The sequence below is a fragment of the Nesoenas mayeri genome, assembly GCF_963082525.1.
Source record: "Nesoenas mayeri genome assembly, chromosome: 4".
Lineage (NCBI taxonomy): Eukaryota > Metazoa > Chordata > Aves > Columbiformes > Columbidae > Nesoenas > Nesoenas mayeri.
Window position 1 is genome coordinate 30336444 of NC_137540.1, and position 24925 is coordinate 30361368.

The 24925-nt window shown below is 42.9% G+C and overlaps 2 protein-coding genes across 8 annotated transcripts; one reads left to right on the forward strand and one right to left on the reverse strand.

Moving 5' to 3' along the window:
• Nucleotides 1-85: 85 nt before the first annotated feature.
• Nucleotides 86-16968, reverse strand: POLR2B (RNA polymerase II subunit B). 6 transcript variants are annotated; one of them, XM_080343733.1, is made up of 25 exons: nt 16841-16968; nt 16501-16573; nt 15590-15740; nt 14502-14614; nt 14016-14235; nt 12936-13094; nt 11821-11985; nt 11105-11301; nt 10249-10368; nt 9684-9870; nt 8723-8866; nt 8309-8448; nt 8075-8186; nt 7476-7630; nt 7020-7218; nt 6742-6910; nt 6180-6276; nt 4778-4872; nt 4249-4499; nt 4072-4161; nt 3698-3805; nt 3007-3120; nt 2754-2914; nt 1304-1499; nt 86-402 (listed from the first exon to the last, which is right to left on the reverse strand). In XM_080343733.1, exons 1-25 carry the CDS (start codon nt 16857-16859, stop codon nt 313-315), a joined length of 3525 nt encoding a protein of 1174 aa, XP_080199859.1. In that variant the 5' UTR covers nt 16860-16968; the 3' UTR covers nt 86-312. The 6 variants fall into 6 exon arrangements, 5 of the variants coding, with proteins under 5 accessions (XP_080199859.1, XP_080199863.1, XP_080199862.1 ...); XR_013922095.1 differs by lacking the exon at nt 86-402 and adding an exon at nt 1971-2174 and having other exon boundaries at nt 1361-1499; XM_080343734.1 differs by lacking the exons at nt 86-402; nt 1304-1499 and adding an exon at nt 2110-2222.
• A 99-nt stretch (nt 16969-17067) lies between these two features.
• On the forward strand, nt 17068-24895 carry NOA1 (nitric oxide associated 1; the record flags this gene model as incomplete). Of its 2 annotated transcripts, XM_080344480.1 has the most annotated exons (7): nt 17068-18028; nt 18700-18864; nt 19724-19920; nt 22205-22336; nt 22903-23019; nt 23312-23429; nt 24015-24895. In XM_080344480.1, 7 exons carry the CDS (start codon nt 17068-17070, stop codon nt 24218-24220), a joined length of 1896 nt encoding a protein of 631 aa, XP_080200606.1. In that variant the 3' UTR covers nt 24221-24895. The 2 variants fall into 2 exon arrangements, with proteins under 2 accessions (XP_080200606.1, XP_080200607.1); XM_080344481.1 differs by lacking the exons at nt 23312-23429; nt 24015-24895 and adding an exon at nt 23453-23672.
• Between the last annotated feature and the right edge of the window lie 30 nt (nt 24896-24925).

The following is a 24925-nucleotide window of genomic DNA, read 5'->3' on the forward strand; positions in this document are numbered from 1 at the left end:
GGTTTTAAATTAGTATTTTGGAAAGCTGTAACCCTTGGCTTTTTCTAGCTCACTAATCATTCCCTCTTAACTCCTCTTATTCTTTGATTAACAATTTTGCTTGCACACTTCACAGATGCACAAATAAAGAGATTCACAAGTTTGATTACAAATTTTATTTCTATTTACAGGAAATAAATGTACTTTTGAACAGCATATAGCAGACAAGTAAAACTGTATTTCAAATGCAGCCTACACAAAATCAAACAAAACTTGAGCACTCCTGTCTCATCATGGGAAAAAAAAAAAAAAAAAGAAAAAACCTTTTAAGGGCTAAACACTCATCATACGAGGTGCAATACTCATGGACATCAGTTCTTGGAAGAGGAGTTTGCAGGCATAGGGCATCCGAACCAAAGATATCTGGAAAGAGATTTTAAAAGACTTGTGATAAGCACTCCTAGAGCAACAGCTTCCGCTACCCTCTACACAAATAACTTGTCAAGTTTTTGGCTCAAAAGTGAATCTGAAGTTACGCATGAAAGCATTTAACAAGAATTGCTCCCAGACAGTAACAAAGCAAAGGGAAGCTGAGTCTGTCTGTAGAGGCTACACAGCAGCTACCTGGAACATATATTTTTAATAATAAAACCTGCAGGCAAGGGATCTGATCTTAAACAAGAGACATTTATTTAACAAGGGAACACGTGTGTAACAAAGTGTGTCTGATGTGCAGTAAATGCATTTAAGATTTCCAGCACATATCTCTTCAGTAACCCCAATACCATTGTTAGAGTTGCAGCAGGCAGACTGTAGCACAAGAACAAGCCTGTTTAAGGCAACTATTTTTCTCTCTGCTGCCACTCTCCCTTGACACAGTTCTGTAACCAAGCACACACTACAGAGCTTTTTTTTAACTAAAAAGATGAGTACAACACAAAAGACTTCCCATGGGGACCCAGCTCTACAAGCATAAGTATCTTCATGGGGACAGTCAGAAGGGCGATGGCTCTAAATTCCTGTGATTCTGAGTTTTACTTCTAAAAATAAGCTCTCAAGTGTTTACTTTTCAAGTCTCTAAAAACTCTGCACTGCAAAATACTTGAACAGTATTTCCAGCCAAGTGAGAAACCAACACTGTAAAATTAATAGGGAAACATCCAAATTAATTAGGATGCTATAAACACTTAAAATAGTTATGAAACTAAAATAGCACTTGTTCTGGTGCTTCTTTAAATATTTACTTCCCTATCCTCCTGTTCACCAGAGTGGCATTTCCTCTTACCCACAAAAACAAACAGTGGCTGATGAAAACCACAAGTACCTGAGTTTTATTACGGCATCCCCGGCATTCATAGGTGTGAGTCCTTGTGTTTGCAATCGCCATGATTCCACAGAGGTTACAGACGTGGACTTGGTATGGGTCTGAAGCTTCAAACAATCGCTCTCTCAAGAACTGGGCTGCTCCATGAGCAATCTGGCAATCTCGTTCCATTTCTCCAAAACGAAGGCCACCATCACTATAAAAGAAAAAACAAAAAAAACCACCAGCTTTTGAGTTAATTGGCAAAATACATCAGTTCTTGGTGGTGGAACAAGTAACCTATGAGAAACACAACAGCAGTATCACAAGGCAAGAGTAAAAATGTGCATTAATTTTCCTCTAACAACTCAGAAGAAAACTGTTAGGAAGAATGCTAACAGCCACAACACAGTTATATAGCAAAATGAGGCAAACAAATCATTCTCTACTTATGTGTGGTAGGTTTAAGCTTGGCTGGGTGCCAGATGCCCACCACACCGTTCTCTCACTCCCCCATATTGACAGGACGGGGAGAAAATAAGGAAAAGCTTGTGGGTCAAGATAAAAACAGGGATATGGCTTACCAATTACCATCACAGGCAAAACAGACTCAATGTGGGGAAAGTTAATTGTTTGACTATTAAAAATGGAGTAGGATAGTAAGAAACAAAGACAAAACTAAACCCACTTTCTTCTCCACCTTCTTCCCAGGCTCAATTTCACTCCTTCATTCCCAGCTCCTTCTTCCACACTCCCTTTGGTCACTCCAGAACTGCTCCTCTCTGCCACTCCTGCCTCCTCACACTTCTTCCCTGCTCCAGTGTGGGGCACTTCCCCTGGGATAGTCCTTCAAGAACTGCTCCAGTGTGGGTCCTTCCCATGGGGTGCAGTCCTTCAGCAACAGATTGCTGTAGTACAGGTCCCCCACAGGCCACAACTCCTGCCAGGAGACTGCTCCAGCATGGGGTCTCCATGGGTTGAAGCACATGTATCTACTCTGGCATAGTCCTCCACGGGCTGCAGGGGAATCTGTGCTCCAGCACCTGGAGCACCTCCTCCCTCTCCTCCACCCTGGGTGTCTGCAGGGCTGTTCCTCTCACGTTTTCTCACTCATCTCTCATAGCTGCTGCACAGCGTTTTTAAAAAAATGTTACCAGAGGTGCCACCAAGCATCTCTGATGGGCTCAGCTTTGACTGGTGGTAGTTCTGTTGGATGCAGCTGTAAGTGGCTGTGTCCAGCACAGGGCAACCCCTGGTCCTTTCTCAGAGAGGCCACCCCAGTACCACCTCCTGCTACTAAAACCCAGACATCAGTACCCAGTACATCATCTTAAGCCAAACACATGCAAATGGGTGGCTAATTGGGGAAAGCTAATTAAGTTCTGGCTGCAAAGTTGAGGCAGCTAATTTTTAGGGCTAAAATCTTCAACAAAAAAGAAAACACTGTATAGAAACTAAGAAACATTCTTACCGAGATCTACCTTCCATGGGCTGTCTGTTAAGTATCTGGATTGGCCCTCTTGCTCGAGAATGGATTTTGTCATCTACCATATGTTTCAAACGCTGATAATATGTAGGACCAATGAAGATCTGTGATGTGATTTTTCGACCAGTGAAACCGTTGTAAAGGACCTGAAGTAGTCAATGCAGTCACTGAATTATAAGTCTTACTAACCATCAAATGCACATTAAAAAAATACAGTGACTTGATATTTTGATTATACCTCATTTCCTCTTAGATGATAGCCATAATCTGATAAAAGATTGGAAATCTTCTGCACATTGACAGCATCATTAAAAGGCGTAGCGTCACCAATTTCTCCCTTGTTTGCAGACACCTACAGACATTTGCAAAAGCTTGTCAGATTTCTGAAGGACTGGTCAGACAACATTAAGCTGTTTCAAACAGTTTTAACTATTAATGTCAGAACTTTTGACTCTATGGCCCGTGATAGTACCTTATCTCAGTCTGTTTATCAATTACACAATTTATAACTCAATTTTTAAAAATACACAGTATCAACAATTTTGCTACTCCTTTTTCTAAGTCAAGGAAATGTTTGGAGTAAAAACAACACATAAGAGAGAACACTCTAGTCTGACTTGCTAACAAAATTTACAGAACTGTAGGTCTTCCTCAAGAAACCTGCTTTTCCTGTCAAGTAACTGGAGAACAGTCTTTGTTTTTCAGTGTTTTTTTTTTTTTTTAGTTACTGCTAAAGTAGTAACTTTAAGGAGGGAAAAAACAAAAACAAAAAAAACACACAGCCACACAAAAACCCCAAACAAACATAAACAAAACAAACCCCAACAAACAAATACGCATAAAAAAACACCAACAAAAAAATCTACCGCCACCACCACATCATTTTAATTCATATTGCTCAGACATGCAGCATAGAAGATTCTTCTTACCTTTCCCTGAAGACACTCAATCAAGTGACCAATGGTCATGCGGGAAGGGATGGCATGAGGGTTGATAATTATATCAGGTGTGATGCCTTCACAGGTGAAGGGCATATCCTAGAGCAGGCAAACAGAGTCAGTATTGCCCAGAATATCAACTTTAAGAAAAGCAGGTGCATGGATTCAAATATTTTAAAACATTGCAAAGGCACTGAAGTACCACGTAAGAAGCAGCTGTGTCCCTTTCTTAACATATTTTAGTTAATTTTAAGTCAATATATCGCACCCTATTAGATATTCCACAGACAACTCACTTAAGGCAGTTCCTTTGCTTAGAAGATCAGAGACAGAATATTAAGATGAAAAAAACCCCAAAACTTTACCTCTTGCCTGTACTGGATACCACAGGTTCCTTTCTGACCGTGTCTGCTGGCAAATTTATCTCCAATTTGAGGTATTCTTACAGAGCGTACCTGTAAGCCAAAGGAAAACATTCAATTGGTAACTTAAACACAGAAGAAAAATTATTAAAAGTAGAAAGCACACACATCAGTGCTCACCCTAATCTTGCAGAACTTGTATCCTTCCTGGTTAAGGGTTACCATGACCTGATCTACAATGCCAGTCTCACTAGTTCGCAGAAAAGTGCTACAGTCTCTCTTCGTGAAACGTCTGTTAGTGCTTTCCAGTTCATCTTCATTTTCTGGCAGTGTTACTGTTTTACCAATGATGACATCATCCCCAGACACACGTACCCCAGGTGCTATCAAACCATCATCATCAAGTTTGTCATAGATTGCGTGTCTCATGCCTTGCAGGGGTGGGGTGGAAAGAGAAAAATTGTCAACATATTGATTTCGATGCTCTGTAAAAATTCAACAAGTCTGCTTGCAACTTCAGACTACAGCTGAAATGTCTAAAGATAATTTTAGGCAAATATCTCAGCAGATGTATTTTGCAATTCATAGAGACATTTCTTCTATTTTATATATCCCAAAATAAAGACTGAATCAGTTCAACAACATTACCAACCTTGCCCACAAAAACTTAATTTAAAAACTCAGTCTTCATTACACTCCTCTATCTTACCTTGGCAAGTTTCACGTGTTGGCTTTTCAAAAACTTCCTCTTGGTCGTACCCTTTTTTAGACTCTTGCTCTTTGTATGAGCGATAGAATACAGATCTGAAACAAAGTTATAAAGCCTTCTCCAGTGAAACCAGTATTTTTCCTCATCTGTACATCCCCATTTCACTATAATCACCCTTTTTTCACATATTATGGCTACTGTTACTAATGTCAACCAAAGAAATAACGTTCACATGCTCCACCACCTTTCCTCTAAAGTCTTGTCAATCCATCCATCACTGAGGAGGGGAAAACAAAAACAAAAACCACCCCACCAAACAAACACAAAAGAGTTTCAGGTGGCATTTTGATGGTTAGGTGTTCAGTTATTGCCAAATATAACATGCTGATTTTTTTAGGAACAGCAGAGACCTTCAGATCTGCTTGACGTCTCAGAAGTAGTAATTATTCCTAAAGTTTATTCATACCTTCATCATTACATTCTCATATTACTTTTCTCTTTATACCTGCCATTTTGCAAGCAGTTTTAGGCTTCTACTGCCACTTTGCAGTGCCACACTCAATACAGCTGAGTTACAGTGGTAAACTTTCAATTTATATAGGCTTCTTTCTGGGGCCTTAGGGGTTTTTGTTCACTGCCTCATTTTCCAGCACGCCAAAGCGACAGCCTTTCAGATAAATATTATCCATATTTAATTACTCCCATGCACAGAAGTTTTACAAAAGCTTCACGAGAGCCATAAAATCTAATAGTCTCATTCTACATTGGAAGGCAGTAGATCCAAGACACTAAGCCTACACTTCTTGGGCTCAACTTGGACAAAATAAAATGAACAAAACTAGAAATCCATTGACCACTGGTACAGCCATCTAGAAAGTATAACATGCAAAGTCACATCAGATGCCAATTGTCCCAACAGCAGTTCCTGCTGAGGAGAACATGCCAATCCTCACTGGTAGCAACTGTCACTCTACTAAAGACAATACTACAAAGCTGCAATATTGGCATTAAGGAGTTCATATAACTGACAAGAGTTATATGAAAATGTAACAGCAAAGAGTCCACATTTTTTTTTTTTTTTTTCATTTAACCACCGTACAAGGAACAGTACACATAATAAATAAGACCAAAATGGAAGAGTTGGGGAGACAGAGTGAGAAGTCAAGTTATGCAAAGGATGATCCATTACTCACTGTGTTTTGCTAAGATACACTTTCACCATTTTCATTGTGCTGCTCCCTCCACCCTCGTTTAAAAAAAAATAAATAAATCAAAAGCTTCTCAGGTTGAAAAGATTTGGAGAATGGTGTCTTCCAGCATAACATGACCTTTACTTGAGCCTCTGAATAACTCTGGGTTTTTTTTTCCCTTCCAAATAGTTAAAAAATTTACAAAGTCTCACCTGAAAAAGCCTCTGTCAACAGCAGAACGGTTCATGATGACAGAGTCTTCCTGGTTATAGCCTGTATATGATGCAATGGCTACAATCGAATTGATACCTAGAATATATAGAGCAAATACTTTGAAAGGATGCACACATACCAGACAGGCATTACTCATAGCTCAAAATAAACTGTAATCTCTACAAGCAGCTGTTCTACCCTTTCTGAGATAAAAATCTCTGTGTCCCACATGCAAAAACCAGGTGGTATCAGCAAATGCAACTCTGGATAGAAAAAAGAGTCAAGAGTGACCCCTTGTGAAGAACCTAGCAAATACTAATACAGAAAATGCATTTTTTCCAGTTAGATTTTAGCAGACGATATGGATTAAGTAGTTTCAGCTGCAATACTAGCAATGTATTTTTTGCAATCTAGGTGTCGAGCTACAAGTTAACATTTAATCTATAATTGTTTTTAAGTTACATACATTTGCTAAATATTCAAGTATTATACACACATCTGTGACAAAGTTTAAACAAAACAGTAGCATTTTTGGTTAATGAATGTAAACTGACTACATACCTGCTGGTAATTCTCTAAATCGCAAGTACTCCATGGAGCGTGTTGTTACAAGGGGCTTCTGAGGATAATACAATACATGTGCCAGTGTATCCATACGAACGTGGAAGTTTGTAATGTAAACTCCCATAGCCTGTTTACCCATAGCAGACTGGTATGTGTTCCTGGGAGACTGGACAGACAAGGAAAGACCAGTATATATGTACATAAAGATCTTCACACATACATATGTGGGTTTCCTATCAACATCAAAAGCAGGATGTCAGAAGTGATGCACTGACCTGGTTGTGATCAGGGAAAGGGATAATAGATGCACATACTCCCAGGATCATAGACGGGTGAATCTCACAGTGTGTGTATGTTGAACAATAGGCCACACCTTTCTCTTGCAAGTCATCTGGAGTCATTGCCAGCATCACAGTCTCTTCTTCCAGTGTATCAATGTACTCTACTACACCACTGGCCACAAGATCCTGCCAACTGAATAACCAATGTCTGAAATACTCAGCTAATAGAGAAAATGGGTCTTTTCAGCAGTAACAAGGATAAGGACTTCCCTGGCTTATTATTACTACCACTGCCTCAGTGTGATAAAAAAAATGAATTAAGCTACCAGGCAGAGAAAGCATCCTTGTGCTGTGCAAAGCTTTAAACATTTCTCTCTCCAATCTGAGGGAACTTGCAGCTTCCAAGATGAAAAAATAGACATTCAGTTGAATTCCAGGAACGTATCTCACCTGTAGTTGTTATACTCTCGTTCCTTCAGTTGGTCAATATGCCTTTTCTTCAACAGCAATTTCTGTTTTTCCACAATTAAAAGGGGTCGACAAATTCTGCCTGCATCGGTATAGATGCGGATTTCTCGCTCACGAATATCTCTAATCATTGAGACCTATACAAGAAAGAAACAGCCCCGGGAGTACAAAGTCTCAGCCTGGAATCAGAACTATGGAACACAAAATAGGATAACAGAGTTCCCTACAGCAAAGACCTTACAAGTGCTATCAGCAGCACAGAACAAATATTAACACTCATATGAACAGAAGCATTTCAAGAGACTATTTGGAATTGCTTTTTCAACTGGATCATCTTAAAAAACAAACACAAAAAACCAAAAACCAACCAACCAAACAAAACAAAACACACATATCCAAAAAACTCCCAAAACAACAACAAAAATAAGAAAAAAAAATTTAAAAACCCACAAGCAATGTGAAGTATGTTCAGAAAGAGACTTGCAAATAGTGCTTTTGCTATTGCTAGCTTGCAAAGTAGTATCAAGTCATTACCCTTGCCCATCTATAAGGCATCCAAACTCTAGCTGCAAAATTTATACCTCTGACACAATGATGTCCATCTGACGACGGAGCTTCCTTAGGGTATTCATGAGCTGCTCTGGATCTTTGTGTATTCCTACCCAGCAGCCATTAACAAAAATCTTGGTGGCACTAGAAAGAAGGGGAAAAAAAAAAACCAACAACTTTGCAAACAAACAAATAAAACCAAAACCTTGAAGTGTTGTTTGGGATAAAAAGCTTAAGTCTGCTTAAACAGTTTAATTTGTGCATACTCAGCTATTGCTGCTGGAGATATTTCTTCCAGGTTTTCCATACTCCACTCTTCCAAGAATTCCAAAATTGGGGATGGTTGAGACCCCACAGAAATATAAGCCATCAGGGCTAAATTCTTCACAAGTCCTACGGCATGACCCTAGTAGAAACATGAAGTTAATTTGCATTTCCAAATCAAGAGATTCCCCCAAGAAGATCTGAGAACTTCAAGTCCTCAAGGAACTGCACATAAAACATGCTGGTACATTATCAATTTCAACCACTCAACTACAAAGTTGGCTATAAAGCTAAATGTTCATGGCAGCATTTAAAAAAAGTGTAACTGATCATCAAAGTGCCATGGCTATAAAACAGCTAGCAGATACAAGCACTTAGGCATGAGTAAGTACTGACATAAATAGTACGTTCATTACCTCTGGGGTCTCAGCAGGGCAAACCATTCCCCACAGCGTATTGTGCAGCTGTCTGGGCTTTGCTAGTTTACCATCTCTACCAATTGGAGAATTCAGGCGCCTCAGATGGGAAAGCGTAGATGCAAAAGTCAGGCGGTTTAACACCTGCACGTGGTAAGGCATTCAGTTAGTCAAAGCCTCTTAAGTGTGTTGTTGACAGGCATCATGATACATTAGAACAAAAGATCAATGCCCTCTAGAAATTGAGAAGAACTAAAATAGCTATACTTTTTAGTTTAGCTCCAGTAATCTAAGTTTATCCTTAAAATCTCAAGCTCCTAACCAGTGTTGTAACGCCAGAAGTTTTCAGAGCACACTCATATCGTGGCAAGGCCTAACACAAACACAGTTATGCATGCAAAGGGCTCATTTTTGTAGTACAGCTTACTCCAATCACATGACTAGAATGTCCAAGTGATACTTGTAAAAGTACTTTTTTAAGCTGCATTTTCACCAGGAGGGTTTGCCTGTACAATGACACTAAGCACTGCTCTGGGCTAATGTAGTCAGTGCTCCTTATCATTAGTTGTGGAATACATAACTGTCATATTACAAGGTGTCACTCAAGTTTCTTTAACCACCTGTAAAGCACTGGAAGTAATTAAAGGAAAGAAATCCATCATCCCATCCTTAGTCCCTGGGATTAAGACCTGACCAGACACACAAGCATATGTTCTAACACAAAAAGAACTCTTTACAAGAGTTACACCATTTAGTTAAAAACAACAACAAAAAAACCAAACTCTACACCAGACAGAAGTATTCAGATCTTCATTTGTTTCAGCTATGGAAGTTTACTTTTAAAACCAGTTATACTTAACATAGAATATGCATGGATGCCAAGCAACATTAAACTCTTCTATGGTATAGTTTTATTATGTAAACCTGACAAATGTTACCATGCGTTATTCAGCTATTGTACCTGAGAGACTCCTGCTCTGGCCTGATGAGCTTTTTTCTGGTCACCCCAGTTTCCAGTTGCCAGTGAATACTTTAAACCATCTGAAATAATTCTTGTTTTAATTGCCAGTTCCAAGTTGAAATCTTTCCCTCTGTCAATAAACTTTTGTGCATATATTCTCACTTCCTTCAGCAAATTTTTAAACATTCTGTAGAAGAAGATGTCAATAAACACAATTAAACAGTACTGTAGCAATTCAGCCTACCTGGTACTATTTACTAAAAAGTCACAGGCCTCCTGAACAGAAGCAAGTAATTTGTAACTAGAGGAAGATGGGAGAAAAACAAAACAAATTAACCTGTTTTTGAACACACACAAAATATGCTTCAAAACAAGCTGATGCTGACCACCTACTATTAGAGGAAACTTACCTACTCCATTAAAAAGTCATCATCAGATACAGGCTGTGTTGCCCAAGACTGGCTATCAGACATAATCAAATCAAACAGAACAGATTTAGAAGCACTAAGTTGGCAATGCCCCTCACATTAATTATCTCCAAAGAAAATGTATATATTATAGTTACCCTCTGAAAAGGAAAGCTAACAGCGGCCCAGCAAGATCCAGTCTTTTGTTGCCATAATGATCTCTGTCATCAAGCTCTCTTCTTCCCAGTGCTGCCAGCAACAATCTATGAACCATATACCTAAGCAAATAAGATAGTTTACGTTTTAAACTGACAGTAAACATTCACAACAACGATTACATGCTTTCATAAATTAGTCAGTGAACTGTTTCCTAAAAGGCTGTCCATTCTAAATCTTTAGAACACTGTTGCCCTAAAACACGCCTCTTCAGCACGTACATCCTCAGAGGTGAATGACTCACTGAAAGTCCAGATAACTACAGAGAGAAGTTAATATTTACATCATGATGGCAACACATCTTCTGCTACATGTCCATCCTGTACTGTCACATGGGCTATGTTAAAGCATGTGGCAGCAGGTGTAAGTCTCCTGATGCTGCAGTTCATCTGCATACCAATAAGCAGTGATCAAGAACATATGCCAATAGTTTTAAAGAGTGGGTTTGCATTACAAACAGCTTATCAGTAGTTATCCACACATTAGTCATCAACCTGTATATGCTGTCCTTGCAACAAGATGTCAAAGGGTCAATTATCACTATTACCACATCTAATTTAAGATCCAGAATGTGTTGGAGGCTTGTGTTGTTTCAATTTTTTTTCTATTTTTTCAACGTTCGCGTTTTCTTAGCTACAGGAACATACCAGTGCCCTGAAGTTTATCACTGAGTATCCAGAAGACTAAGGTTAAAAACAAACTTCCATTCAGTCCATTCTTCCAATCATATTCATCTACACCAATAAAATCTGTATTTAGGGTCCATTTGCAGATGTGTGACAGAAAATACAGACATACCCTAGAAAATAGGCCTTTTTCGTTTCACAGAAGTCACTGACACCAACATGGGGCAGCATTTCTTTCTGTAAGACTTCTTTAGCATACTTGATTCTCTTCTCTTTGGTGACACCTGGCTTTGCACCTCTTGATCCAATGAAGTTTAGAGCAACATTCTGCTCCTGAATGACAAATGCTTCATCCAGAGAAGGCTTGACCTAATGCACAAAGCAGAACACAATCCTGTAGCATCCCAGTGCCAGTTGGGCTTTGAAACTACATAGTAGTTTGATCATGGTTCTTTTCAAGAACTTCTAACTACTGATCCAGTTCTTTCGAGCTTTACTAGAGCAGCAGAAAATGGTAATGGAGCACACAAGAAGCACACAAAAATAGTTTAGACTTCAGAAAACAGTTCTCATTCAAGTACATTCTAGGCCTGTTGCTGCTTCAGGTATAAATTGGTATTTTACAATTAAAGTCAATGGCAGCAGGATAGGACCCTACCTTTCCAAATACATATGGACTCTTAAAAATTTCTATTGCATTTTTTCACTTAAGATATTCATTAGAATAGGTTTAGGCAGAGAACTTTTGAAATTTCTCATAGATGACCCACAAAAATAATAAAGTAATAAATTACAATTAGGAAAAGAAAGATACTTTCGATGATTATTAGCCACATCTACACATCACCAAATGTCAAGCCAGGAAATAACTTATTTACTATGTATTACCATTTCCATCATTTCTGGATCTTCGAAATCATATATGATGTGCTCTAAAATGTCCCTGTCAGACACAAAGCCTAGGGCACGAAAGACAATTATGATGGGAACTTCTTGTTTGATGTATGGCAAAGTTGCTACAATGCGCTGACCAATAGCACTCTTCTTTGCACCCTGAAAAGATGGGGAAAAACATACATTAGTCTCAAATGATCTTGCCTTTAAATAAAAATACGTCTCTGGGACTTGGATGATACAGCATAAGTATATTTATTCAAGCACTACAGGAAACCATGACTTCTCAGCAGACCAACTAAGGAGCTATTCTGAAACCTTACTCCAGCAGTGACCATTTTATTTCTAATTTTAGAAGTCTCCAAAAATTTGGAAAGTTTTTGCTTAGACGAAGGAATTGAAATACAGCGTGTTTCAAAAAGACGGACTCATTGAAAATTGGGATGCAACTGAAATTGGGTCCATCTTTTTGAAGGACCCTGTACAACTATTCACTCACTTGTATGCATCCTTTCTCTCCCCCTGTGTATATGCAAAGAGCAATCCTATCCACCCTAAGCATTCCTTCTGTCATCTTAAATCCAGCTTAAGTCCAGCTTTTCTAATCCACTCTCTCGAAATTATTCAAGTAGTTGCTCCTCCCCCCCAAGAAAGAAACAGACATTGTGGGATGCAGAGGAACAACCCCTCAAGAGCACCCCAGCCATCAAGAGTGAGTGAGCAAAACACATCTAAACACTAGCTCGGCCATCAGCAAAGACAGGGTCCCTGCTCCTATTCTTGCCCTTCGCCCACAAACAGGATGCAGCTTGTTTGTATTTTCTAAAAATGCATTTAAAGTAATTCTAGAATTATTTTTCAGCCTTGCTATAAACCTGCCAGAAACTGAGTCTTCAATCCTCATATTATTTGTCACAGAGATATGCATAATCTATGACAAACAGAATATATCTTCATTTAATTTTAGCTTCTTTACAACTTAGCATCAGAATAAATTTATTCTCAAAATCTCAAAAGTAAATAACACAAAGAGATGGGATAGTAACAAAACTCCTGAGACAAGCTTTAACGTAAGCCCCGTGCCAGGGGTTATTACTGCTTAGACGTACCTGCCCACCTCTGGCCAGCATGCTAACCCATATAGTACTTGTTGGTCGAGAGGAATTTTCCAGACAAGATCTACACTCTCCTGTGTAGGCATATTTTGAATCTTTCTTTGCAAACACATACACTGTGTTTGTAGCCATTTTCTCTTGAGCAATCAGAACCTGTGTTAGAAACAAGAACACTAGTAAATAACTGACAAAAGGGCATGCTGAAAGTAAGAAGCACAGTGTGTTTCTACTATTCTTTCAGGTGCCTTATCTTTAAGAGCACTGTGCAGTGTGAGGTCAATTTGCCAAACTCAGTTGGATGATACTCTACATTTTAAAAATACCACATTAAGCAAAGCATACACCCAGTTCAGACAGAATAACCAAAACAAAAGACTCCAAAATCACTGTTCTGTACAATGAACTTACTGCATTTGCTAGCTGTGCCAAGACACTTCTGTTAGCTTAGGCACAGCACTGATAAAGAAATAATTTCACTATCTGTTTTGAAGGCCAATGCACTACAGACATTTAAATTTAAATGCCAGCTCCCAAGGTGAAAGCCAGATTATTTTTTTTGCCCCCAAGAAGAAAAATACAATTTATTTCTTTTGCTGCATTTGCCGAGGTGTCAGTTACAAATAACTACCAGATTCACTGGTGAGATGGAGAGTATATGATTTGCAAAAGCTGAATCCACAAAAATGGAAGGAAGAACCTATTCTTATAATAGAATGCATCTACACAGCTGTGAATTAACTGGAGGAGGCTCTGAGTGAAGTATCTCATTTTACAGTGTATGCTGCTCTGCCATGGTGAAAATGTAAAGGAAATTATCTAGAGTACTTAGTGGCATTTAATGCAAAACAGTTTATGAAAGTAAAGAAGGGAAATGTGCCTCAGAGAAGAAGAAACGGTGACTCTATGAAGTCCTAACAGAAAACTGAAAGCCTATCTTTCTACAAGATCATGAGCACGCACAGTAACTGTGATACATGGGAATAAAAGTGTTTATGTTCATGGCAAAGCACGTGGATACAAGTAACAGAACTTCCAGTGTTTGTAAAGATGGCTGTGCAAGGTATAACCCCTTACCTTTTCTGATCCATTGATGATAAAGTAGCCACCAGGATCAAGTGGGCATTCATTCAGTTCACAAAGATCACGGTCAGTTAAGCCATTCAACAAACAGTATGTTGAACGTAACATAATAGGAATTTTTCCTATAAAAGTTTTCTGATGCTGTGTCTGCAACTGATCCTCCCCTTCTTTAATAACTGTTTTAGTTATATCCACATACAAGGGGGCTGAATACCTACAGAATAAAAACAGCATTGTGTTACCTGTCAGTTACTACTCCAGGTTGTACAGAAGAATAATGAACCAGTTGTTCAAGCACTCATTGGTAATATTAAAGCACTATTACCAAAGCATCATGTGGATTTGACAAGTAAAAATCAAAATTTGCATAGAGCAGTAATTATTATCTTTTCAAGCCACTGCTAAATTGAAAAAGACTATCACTTAATAACACAGGGCCAGTCCTTCCTTGTGTTTATCCACTACAGAGTTTGTTCTTACGTAAGGTTTCTCAGTCTGGCTTCATTGGGCATCATAGGTGATGGTGCTCCATCTCTTTCCCAATGTGTAGGTTTGGAGAGGTAGATTTGTTCAAACTTCAACAGATACCGGGGCTGGAAAACAAGAAAACATTTACCTGTAACGGAAGCAACACCCACTTTGGTTGTTCAAGAGCAATCCTAGAGCTTAATACCCAATGCTGCCACATGTCCTCACCTTGAGGTGACAATCCCTTTTCAGATGACTAGATTAAAAGAAAACACTGAAGAACTTTCACGCAGCATGGACCTTAGATAATTTGCTCTCATTTAGAACATGGTGTCAATGGAAGATGATGAGCAATGGCACCCTTTGAAAACTTAGACCTAACTTTGGCCAAAGAAAGTTAACAAAGAACTTTTGAGCCATAAACTTTTCTGGCTAAGGCCACCAAGATGATCAGGGGGCTGGAACACCTCTCCTACGAGGACAGGCTGAGAGAGTTGGGGTTGTTCAGTCTGGAGAAGAGAAGGTTCTGGGGAGACCTTATTGTGGCCTTTCAGTACTTAAAGGGGGCTTATAAGAAAGGTGGGAACAGACTTTTTAGCAGGGCCTGTTGCGATAGGACAAAGGGTAATGATATTAACTAAAAGATAGGAGATTCAGGTTAAGACATGAGTAAGACATTTTTTACAATGAGAGTGGTGAAACACTGGCCCAGGTTGCCTGGAGAGGTGGTAGATGCCCTGTCCCTGGAGACATTCCAGGCGAGGCTGGACAGGACTCTGAACAACCTGATCTGGGTGAAGATGTCCCTGCTCATTGCAGGGGGTTGGACTAGATGAGCTGTGAAGGTCCCTTCCAACCCAAACCATTCTATGATAACAAAGCTCTCACATGTGTTTCTCAGCAGTACACCTGACTACCTGGAAACTCGGCCATGGTACCTCATAGAATCCATAGAGTCCACACTTCTGTTCTACTGACTGCATGAGCAGTGTCATAACTCAGATGTATTTCCACCTCTTCAGATGAGGGTTGAATAAAACCCACCGAAAATCATTTTGCATTATAGAAACAAACCACCTCTGCCAGGGATCTACACTTACCGGCTCTTCCACTTCTCCTGTGGCATGCTGGGCTTCAGCTTGTAAATCAATTGGTGGAGCATCTTCAACAATTCTCTGCACAGACATCTGAATAAACTCATCAAAAGAATCCAACTGTTGCCTGACTAGGCCCTTTTCATCAAAATAGGAGCTGAAAAAAAGAGTGCATTAATGAACACGAGAACTTAGTTAATTCATATACTTCATACATCAACAAGCTTAAGATGTATTAGGGATATGGTTTAGTGCTAGAGTTAGGTTATGGTTGGACTTGATGATCTTAAGGGTCTTTTCCAACCAAAATGATTCTATGATTTATTCCAAAAGTCACAAAATACAGTACAGAAGCAAATACATTCATTTTTCCCAAGGCATGAGTTTCAAACACAGATGCTCAAAAATGTTTAATGATTTTCTCACTACTTGAAGACACAGACACTACAAAGTGACGGACTTGCTGCCGCCTCTTGGCTAAGCCACGACTGTTTGCACAGTCTACCTTACATTAGAAGGGAAACATGACACTTATACCTTGGTAAGAAGCTGCAGGTGCTGGATGTTCATGTCTTGCTATAAAAACATTAACATAGTGAAATAGCTAAGTTTTAATTTCCTAATGCCACCATCAGCTGTGACAGTAATAGGCCCAATCATGTGCTTGATGCGGCACCAAACTCTCTTCTTCATTTAAAACAGTGCATCCCACTGGGGGTCAGTAGGGCTTCTTCTATCTTAACGACAATCCTGCTGTTTCTGCTTAAAGCCCTTATGCTCTGAACATGCTATAACACCCAATTTAGCATAACCAAGCCTGCAGCTTCCTTGGCATACAGATAACAATCCGCATGTCACCTATAAGGCCAGGAGCACACAGGCTAATGCATTAAGAACAGTGAGTTTTAATAAGTCACCTAATAACGATCCAGCAGGCTTCTTGCCACAAGTCGGGGGTGATTTCATCATCGTCTTCATCATACTGCATATCTGCCGGGGAGACACAAGGAGTGAGCCGGGCTCCAGTCACCCCGCTGTCCCCCCTCGCCTGCTGAGGCGGGGCCACCACGCGGCGGGATGAGGGACCCTCTGGCACCCCAGCACCGCGCCCGGAGCCCCCCATCCCCATCCCCATCCCCACCCCCAACCGCGCCCTCCGCGGGCCCTGCGCACGTCCAACGGCTCCCCGCCCTCCCTCAACGGGCTGAGACGGGAAAACGCCCCGGCGGGCAAGGCCCATAGCCGCGGCGTGCTCACCTTCGTCTGCGTCGTACATGATGGCGGTGAGAAAGGCCGCGGACGGCGGCGGCCGAGAGCGGGGCGAGGAGGGCGGCGGAGCTCAGCACCGAGCGGCAGGAAAGCGGCGGAGTGGCGCCTGCTCACGCTGCGTGCGCCACCTCCCAGGAGGCAGCGGGAGCGGGACCGCGCATGCGCGGCGGCTAAGCCCCGCCCCCTCGCGTCGCCGCGGAAGTGCCGGCGCCGCCATGCTCCGCCTGGCCCCGGCGCTGCTGGCCCGGCTGGGCCGCGCCCGGCCCTGGGCCCCGGTGCGGCGGCGCGAGGCGGCAGCCGGCGGCGAGGAGGAGCAGTTCGTCTTCCTCGAGTACGAGCCGGAGCCCGGCGAGGCGGCGGCGGCAACAGCAGCAACAACAACAACAACAACAACAGCGGCGGCGGCGGCGGCCCGCCGAGAGCGGGAGCCGGGCAAGAAGCGGCGGCAGCGGCGCTCGGTGGTGGGGACGCCCGACCCCTCGGTGCCGCCGAGCGGCGTGAGCTGCTCAGGCTGCGGGGCTGAGCTGCACTGCCGCGACGGCGCGGCGCCGGGCTTCGTGCCGGCGGAGAAGTACCGGACTCTATCGGAGGGCCCGGCCGGCGTGGCGGGGCTGCGAGGCGCCGTCTGCCAGCGCTGCTGGCTGCTGGCCCACTACGGCCGGGCCCTGCGGCTGCGGCTGCCGCCCGAGCAGCACCGGGAGGTGGTGAGCGCCGCCCTGCGCCGCCCCCCCCGCCACGGCCGCGGGCCGCTCCTCCTCTACCTGCTCGATGTGCTGGAACTGCCCGACCCGGTGCTACCGCAGCTGCCGGCGCTGCTGGGCCCCGACGTCCCCGCCGCCGGGCTGCTGGTGGTGGGCAACAAGGTGGACCTGCTACCCGCTGACTCCCCCGGGCACCTGGGGCGGCTGCGGCAGCGAGTGGCAGCAGCCTGTGCCGAGGCCGGGCTGCACGGAGCCCCAGTGGTGGATGTCCGCCTGGTGAGCGCCAAGACGGGCTTTGGCATGGAAGGACTGATTAGCCGGCTGCAGCGCTCCTGGAAGTGTGCGGGTGATGTCTACCTGCTGGGTGCCACCAACTCGGGCAAGTCAACACTCTTCAATGCCCTGCTGCGCTCCGACTACTGCAAGTCCCGCGCCACCGACACTGTCAACAGGGCCACTGTGTCACCCTGGCCAGGTCAGGGGCACCACTCTTCTCATCACAGCAGGGATCACGTGCGGTGTTGGGCAGTCAGAGGCCAGCTAGCCCCAAGCCTCCTGCAAAGCCACCCCTGGGGCAGGGGGATGTGTCATCCAGTGGGTGCCTGCCACCCTGAAGCCGCTGTTGTGGGCAGCGAGTTCCAGTGCTGCACTGTGCTTTGCATCGCCACCTTCCTCTGGGCAGCAAGGGTGGGAGGTATACACAGAGGGTGCTGTGCAGCTTGTAGCAGTGAGGGAGCTGTTAAACCAGAGCTAGATGGTATCCAATCTGTGGTGCCCTCCAGTCTAGAGAAAAAAACAGGAGGTTGAACAGTGAGCACCCATAAAACGATCATAGGACAAACCAAGCTGCCTGGAGGTGGGGTTGCCTGAGGTGTATTAAGTCAGTCTTGGCACCAATTGGCTTTGACACCCATTTCATCAAACTGTTGGTGAGAGCAGGTCTCAGGTGGATGGATGCCTCATTTCCACTACTGCGGCTGGGGATGGTAGTACTTTATGACAGCAGCTGTAGTTCTCTCTCCAGCTTTGTTTTACTGGGTTTCGCCCAAAAGTTGGAGAAGCATTTTTTTTTCATTTTTCCTTAGGGCTTAAATGTGCCAGGCAGTTAGGGACTCAAACAAGTCTTCTGATTTTTTTTTTTTCCAGGAACAACACTCAACCTGTTGAAATTTCCAATTATTAATCCTACATGTGACAGGATATTCCGAAGGCAGGAGAGGCTGAAAGAGGAGGCAACAAAAACAGAAGATGAGCTAAGCAGTGAAGAAAAGAAGTACCTTAAGCACCTTAAAAAGCAAGGTTATTTAGTGGGTGAGTATTGCTTGTGTAAAGGCATTGCCTCTCTGCCCTGATGAAAATACTGCATTACATGAAGGACTGTTAACTCCTTAATTTGCTGTAGAATCCAGAGGGTTTTGGTGAGTCATTTCTTCCAACTCTGAAAGAACTCATTTCCATTTAATTATGAGAGCAACTGTATTAGCAATAAAAAATTTCCAAACTTGCGTTCAAGATATTTTGACCAGTTTTTATTCCTTGAGTAATGGGTGCAAGACCTCTAGCTCTTCTGTCAGTAGCATCATTAGTATTTCTTTTGAGTACTTATTTTTCAGCTGTTGTAGTACCATTGCAGACGTTTTCTCTGTACAGTGCACCTCCCATCAGCATTTGGTGACCTACTTCAGATAGCTTAATAATTTAAAATGATATTGCGTTAGACACCATCTCTCACTCCCAAAGGAAGAAAATGAGTTTTACTATTAAATTACTGGGGTTTAGCTGCAAGCCACAGTGGTTTGCATCATTTTACCATATATCCAAAAAATGGAGTTGTCAGAAGATAGCTCTGATTTTCCAACAGTTCTATGTTTGACAGTCCAAGGCACTGAAAACAGAAGGCAGCTTGCTTTACTGTGAAGTGGAAATAGTGGGGTGCCTGTAATTTGATCCTTGCTAAGGTTTTGGAGCTTGAGGAGTGCTAAGCAAGAATTATAGAAAGGATTTCTTAGCATCTTAGCTTTTGAATCATGAAACTTTGTGGCCACATAGCATCTTTGTTACCTTTATATTACCAATGCGTGTCTCTTTTAAGCAAGGGAAGGGACAGATGTCCAATGAAGGATAGGCAAGTTACTAAATTAATCACCAGAAATGTTTCATTTTAATCCAGGAAGAGTTGGAAGAACATTTCAACAGCTGAAGTCTAGCTCAGTGATTGACTTTGACCCTGACATGCTCTCATACAGCATAGATGAAGATCCCAGAGATTCCCCTCAGAAGCATGAGGAAAGGGAAGAGTTCACACACAACGAAGTGAAGGATGCTCGCTGGTGTTTTGACACTCCAGGGATTATAAAGGAAAACTGTGTAGGTACTCTGTGGTGCTGTGTTTGGGGATGATGGGTTTGGGAGGACAGAACATCCTGTGCATGTGGGAGAGTATTTCTGCTGCAGTCCTGGGGTTAGGATTCTTTTGGTTTGGGCATTTGTGTTAAAATATGGTTTGTATTTACTTGGGACGGGTTCATTATGTTAATGCTGTTGCATTTCTGAGTAGTGCATACTGAAATCTTGCAAATAAACTGTACAACTGCATCACCAAACTTCCTTAACATCTGAATGAAGGGAAGTAGGAAATAGTTCTATAAGTAAGTTTATACCAGTATCACCCAAAGAAGTTTGCACTTTTTTAGTTCTGCCAGCCTACTGACAAAGGTGGATCTCAGGAGGATAACCAGTGTTGTATGACTGAACCAAGACTTTGAGAAAGCATTCTCCTGAAGCTATTTGGATCTGCCATGTTCCTGTTAGTAGCTCAGATACCTCAGGCCCATCTCAATGTTTCAGCAGAGCAATGGCTCTGAAGCCAGTGCTGATGTTGTGCACACATCCAAAAAAGAAGTCATATTTTGATTTTTTTCATCGCTTTGATATCTATGCAGAGCTGCAGGTCATCTTTTTGGGAAGATAAAAGTCCTCAAGAGAAGGAAGTGCAAGCACTGTACTGAGACTGCACAACTGAAGTGCAGACACTGCTTTCTTGAATGCTAGAAAACTACTGGTTTTTTTAATAGATATATTTGCCAGATCATAATCTACTTTACTGTGGCACTTTGCTCTCTGATAGATGATCAGTGTTTGGTAAAGACAGTCATCAGCTTAGAGACCTGGTAAGTGTGGAAAACATGGGCTTTCCTTCATCCAGAAATACTTGCTGCTGTTTCTGATTTAGCTCTCCAAAGGCACAGCAAGGATAGTCTACATGCCAAGTTTCCGACCAAATTTTGTTTCTGCGGTCGGTGTTCAATCTGACTGGAGGACATGTAGATGGTCTATGTGGCAGGTTTTGGCCTGAGAGATTTCTAATAACAAGCAGGTTTGGTTTTTGTTTTTCATTTTGGAAGAAGAGTGAAGTGGCAATTAGCTTATGACAGAATTACATTTTTATCCTTACTCCTTGGAAGTTTGTCTTCAGCTGCTTCCTCATGACTCCTTCTAAAGCCAGACTTCTGGAAAGCATGGAAAAGAATGACTGATAACTCTCAAATTTTAGTTTAAGCATTGCCAAACACATCAGAAAACCCGAAGCCAGCAGGGCAAAGCCTGCTGGCTTTTAGAATCGGTGTTGAATTGGTCTTCCAAGCTAAAGATTGTCTGCTTGTGAATATATGAAGAGCACTGGGGTTTTGGCTGCACCACAGCCTGTGTTAGTTTTGTCTTTTAATGATGAATTGAGGTTAATCCTCATAGTCCAGACTGCTACATACTTGTATTTGCATGATGCAGGCATGCATGGGGGGCACACTGTCAGTTTCCTGTATTTAGGAAAGAGATGCCACCAACAAGAAGACTAGTTGTTTTCTTCAAGGCAGTGCTTCCTGAGCTTCAGTGCCTGCATATTGTTTCATAGCTGGATTTGAACAGTGCTGCTTTAGGAAGCAATCAGACCGCTGTGGCTGCAGCACTGCTGGTGAGGTTGCTGGCTTTTCAGTAGACTTCAGGGTGGATAACTTTACTGAAACAAGTTAAAACCTAAACAGAAGAGCCAGTTAAGCGAGGAGATGGAAGGGAAGAGGAAGGAATACAAGCAGCAAGAGCATTTGGGAGCCCTCACAGTGGGAGAGGTTGTTTCACTCTGCCGAGGGTAGGGATCCACACTGGGGCAGACTGGTCATACTGCAGTTTCAGTTTCACAATCTGATCGTGCACTTTTCTCTCAGTGAGATACTTGAGACTAGCTTTGCTGCTAGTATTGATTCAGCACTTTGCGTACTGCGTAAGTGGAGTAGTTCAGATGCCATAGCCAAAGGTGATCTCCAGTTCTGCTTGTGGCTGCACTCATGCTAAAGCGTGGTAAATCTTCCATGAGCTTGTTCCAGCCAGACCCAGGATTCCAAGATCTGTGGTCCAGCAGGCTGCTGGCAGCCATTTTAACTCTGCTATGGACCCTGCATTGCCATGGAGATTGGTGACATCCCTACTTCCTCCTATTTCTCACTTACTCTGTGGACCAGAATTCAGTTGTCCTGTTGGATGTTCTTCACACTGCATAACCTGATCTTTTTCCTCTAGCAATGTAATACAAATATTAATTTCATTGTTCCCATTAACATTTCTGGGATGATTTATGGCAGAGCAATTTATTTTACAGGTTCTAAATCTCCTGACAGATGAAGAAGTAAAGCTGGTTTTGCCAACAACTGCCATTGTTCCACGGACCTTCATTCTCAAGCCAGGAATGGTCTTGTTTTTAGCAGCCTTGGGACGTGTGGACTACTTACAGGTAAGGGGAGAAAGGATTTTGTGAGCAGCTGCTTCATCTCTTGTTATAGTAGTACTAGAAGATAAGATGCTTTCTGGGTGGCTTTCTCTGACCCTTTCTTTGCTGCTTTTGAGATGCTGAATCTGTTCATAAAGCACTGCAAAGTGTCTTGGCATGTTAGAAATGGAAAGTGACAGGAGAATAAGTACCCAGACAGGAGATGTCCATCACCTCTCAAGCTGAATAACCATATTGAGTTTGTTCTTGGGAATTAAACCTGAGCAAAGATATCTCTTGGATGATTTGCCTGAGCTGAGCAGATGTGATGGCAGAGGATATGGTACTGGGGGTGCTTTGAGGCAGGATGGTGAAGCCATGGCTGCTTCTCTCCTGGAAGCTCAGCTCCCATGTTGATAGAAACCCTGGCTGCTCTGCAGTGGCAGAGGCAAGGACCCCTCCTCAGACAAGGAAGGGACAGCAAGCAAACAGGTATTCAGCATGCAGGAGAGAAATGAAGCAGCAGACAGCAATTCAGGGCTCCTTTTCTGTTATCATAAGTAACACTCTCCTCTTGTTATTTATTTCAGGGAGAAAAGCCTGCCTGGTTTACTGTTGTGGCATCTAACCTGCTGCCAGTCCACATTTCTACCCTGAGTAACGCAGATGCCTTCTATGAGGAGCGTGCTGGCCAAGAGTTACTGAAGGTAAGAGGAGACGCTGTCATGGGCTCTTGGTGCCTGGTGAAGCAGTCTGGCTGGGGCACAATTCATGGGGAAAACCAGCACATCTGAGTTCCCATTGAGTTGCTCTGGATGTGATCCTGATTCTGCTCTTGGCAAACCCAAAATAACCCCTGTAGGGTGTTCAAGCCAGCTCGTACTTGGCTAACAACCGTCTAGCATCTTTATTCCCACTTGTGCCTTGCTCACCAGTTCAAGGTAGGAGTGCTGAAGCATTTTTTGACCGTTAAATCTTTTCTCCATGTTTTGATGTTAGGTTCCCATGGGTGGGAAAGAGCGAATGAAAGAGTTCCCCCCGCTTGTCCCTCAGGACATTACACTGAAAGGAATTGGTCCCACTGAGGCAGTCGCAGATATCAAGCTCTCCTCTGCAGGTAATTCAATATTTCTTCATTAGTTTGCTTTGCAGCTTCTGCATCCTAGAAACATTGATGGAAAGCGGCCTCTGAAGGGATGAAGCCATATCTCCTACTCAGAGCAGGACTGTCACCAACACAAAATCAGGGCAGCCATGACATTTTTGGACTGAGATTTAGCAACCTTCAAGAATGGATGTTGACAACTGTACTTGTACAGGTTGACCACATTGGAATACTTTATGCTCTGGCCGCCATACAAGTTTCACAGCATCAGGAATGGCTGTGACACTGTCTCCAGGTGAGAGAAGAAGAAGGGCCATGGATTGGAAAGCTTTGTTATTGTGCTTTTTGTAGTTCACATTGTGTCTCTGCAGTTCACCAGGAAAGAGCTGTGTCTGGGGAGAGTAAGATGTGGCTAGAGATGCTGCTTTCTGTTGGAAAGGGCTGGATATTACCTTTGAGCTTTGTCTCTCAAACAAATTACACCTGGGTAGCTCAGGTTCTCAGCCAACACAGGAGGAACTGAGTTTGCCTTAGAACCCTAATTCTGATAGTAGTGGCTCATCTTGCTCACTGTCTATTTTTTTTTTGGCTCTGCAGGCTGGGTGGCAGTGACAGCTCATGAGGAGGAGAAATTGCTGCTCCGAGCCTACACTCCCAAGGACACCAGGCTGGTGCTGCGGGAACCTCCCCTTTTGCCATACATCAGTACCATCCGAGGGGCGCGGATCGCAGGCACTGCTGCCTATAGGACCAGAAAGCCTCCTTCCCTGGTGGAAAACCTAAAAACCAGAGAGAGAAGATAGCACTTCTCATCATTGAAGCAAGGCAGAAGACAGAACAGCCTCTAGAGACCTTGTTGCTTACTGATATTCAGGAGAGCCTGGACTCCTTTTTAAAGGCAGATGGGCACATTTGGGGAAGTGCCTGGTTCAGGATTCTACAAGTCCACAGCTGATCCAGTGGCTGAACTGTGGCCACTTTGAATGAGCTGAGTGACTGGTACCTTGCTATGAGAGGTGAAACAGCGTCTTCCTGGGACCTGCCAGTATTTATGAACAAATCCCTTTACCTCTTCACTCTTGAAGTACAAGGTGGAAACTCACCTGCCTGTCCTGGGCTGAGCTTTGCTGCTTGTAAAGTAGGTTTTCTCCTGCAGACATGCTCATGCAGGTCAGAAACCATCACCGTATTCTTGGAGGCTTTATGCCGTTTCCAGAGTTGAAGGAGGTGGAGGCAGTGGGGAGGAGCAGGGAATGCTCCAGCTCCTCTATGGTTATGACCCTCCTAGTGGCTCATAGTAATTCAACAACATCGACCAAAACTCAGGTCCTTTCAGTCCTTCAGTATCTGGGAGAGATGAGAGGGTGCAACACCCTGCTTTTGGTCAGGAAAGGTGAATTAGTAACAAGCAGATTTGCTCATATGCCTGAAGAGGAAACTTCTGCAACTTGCTGCTTTGATTTGGAAAGGTTTCTGAAACTGAGGGTGTAAAATAAAACTTTTCAAAG

Excerpts from the sequence above, each read along its gene's own strand:
- POLR2B (XM_080343733.1), bottom strand. Across the intron at positions 4,162-4,248 it reads ACAAGTTCTGCAAGATTAGG|GTACGCTCTGTAAGAATACC; the intron begins GTGAGCACTGAT and ends TTTGGCTTACAG. Across the intron at positions 403-1,303 it reads GATGCCGTAATAAAACTCAG|ATATCTTTGGTTCGGATGCC; the intron begins GTACTTGTGGTT and ends ATCTCTTTCCAG.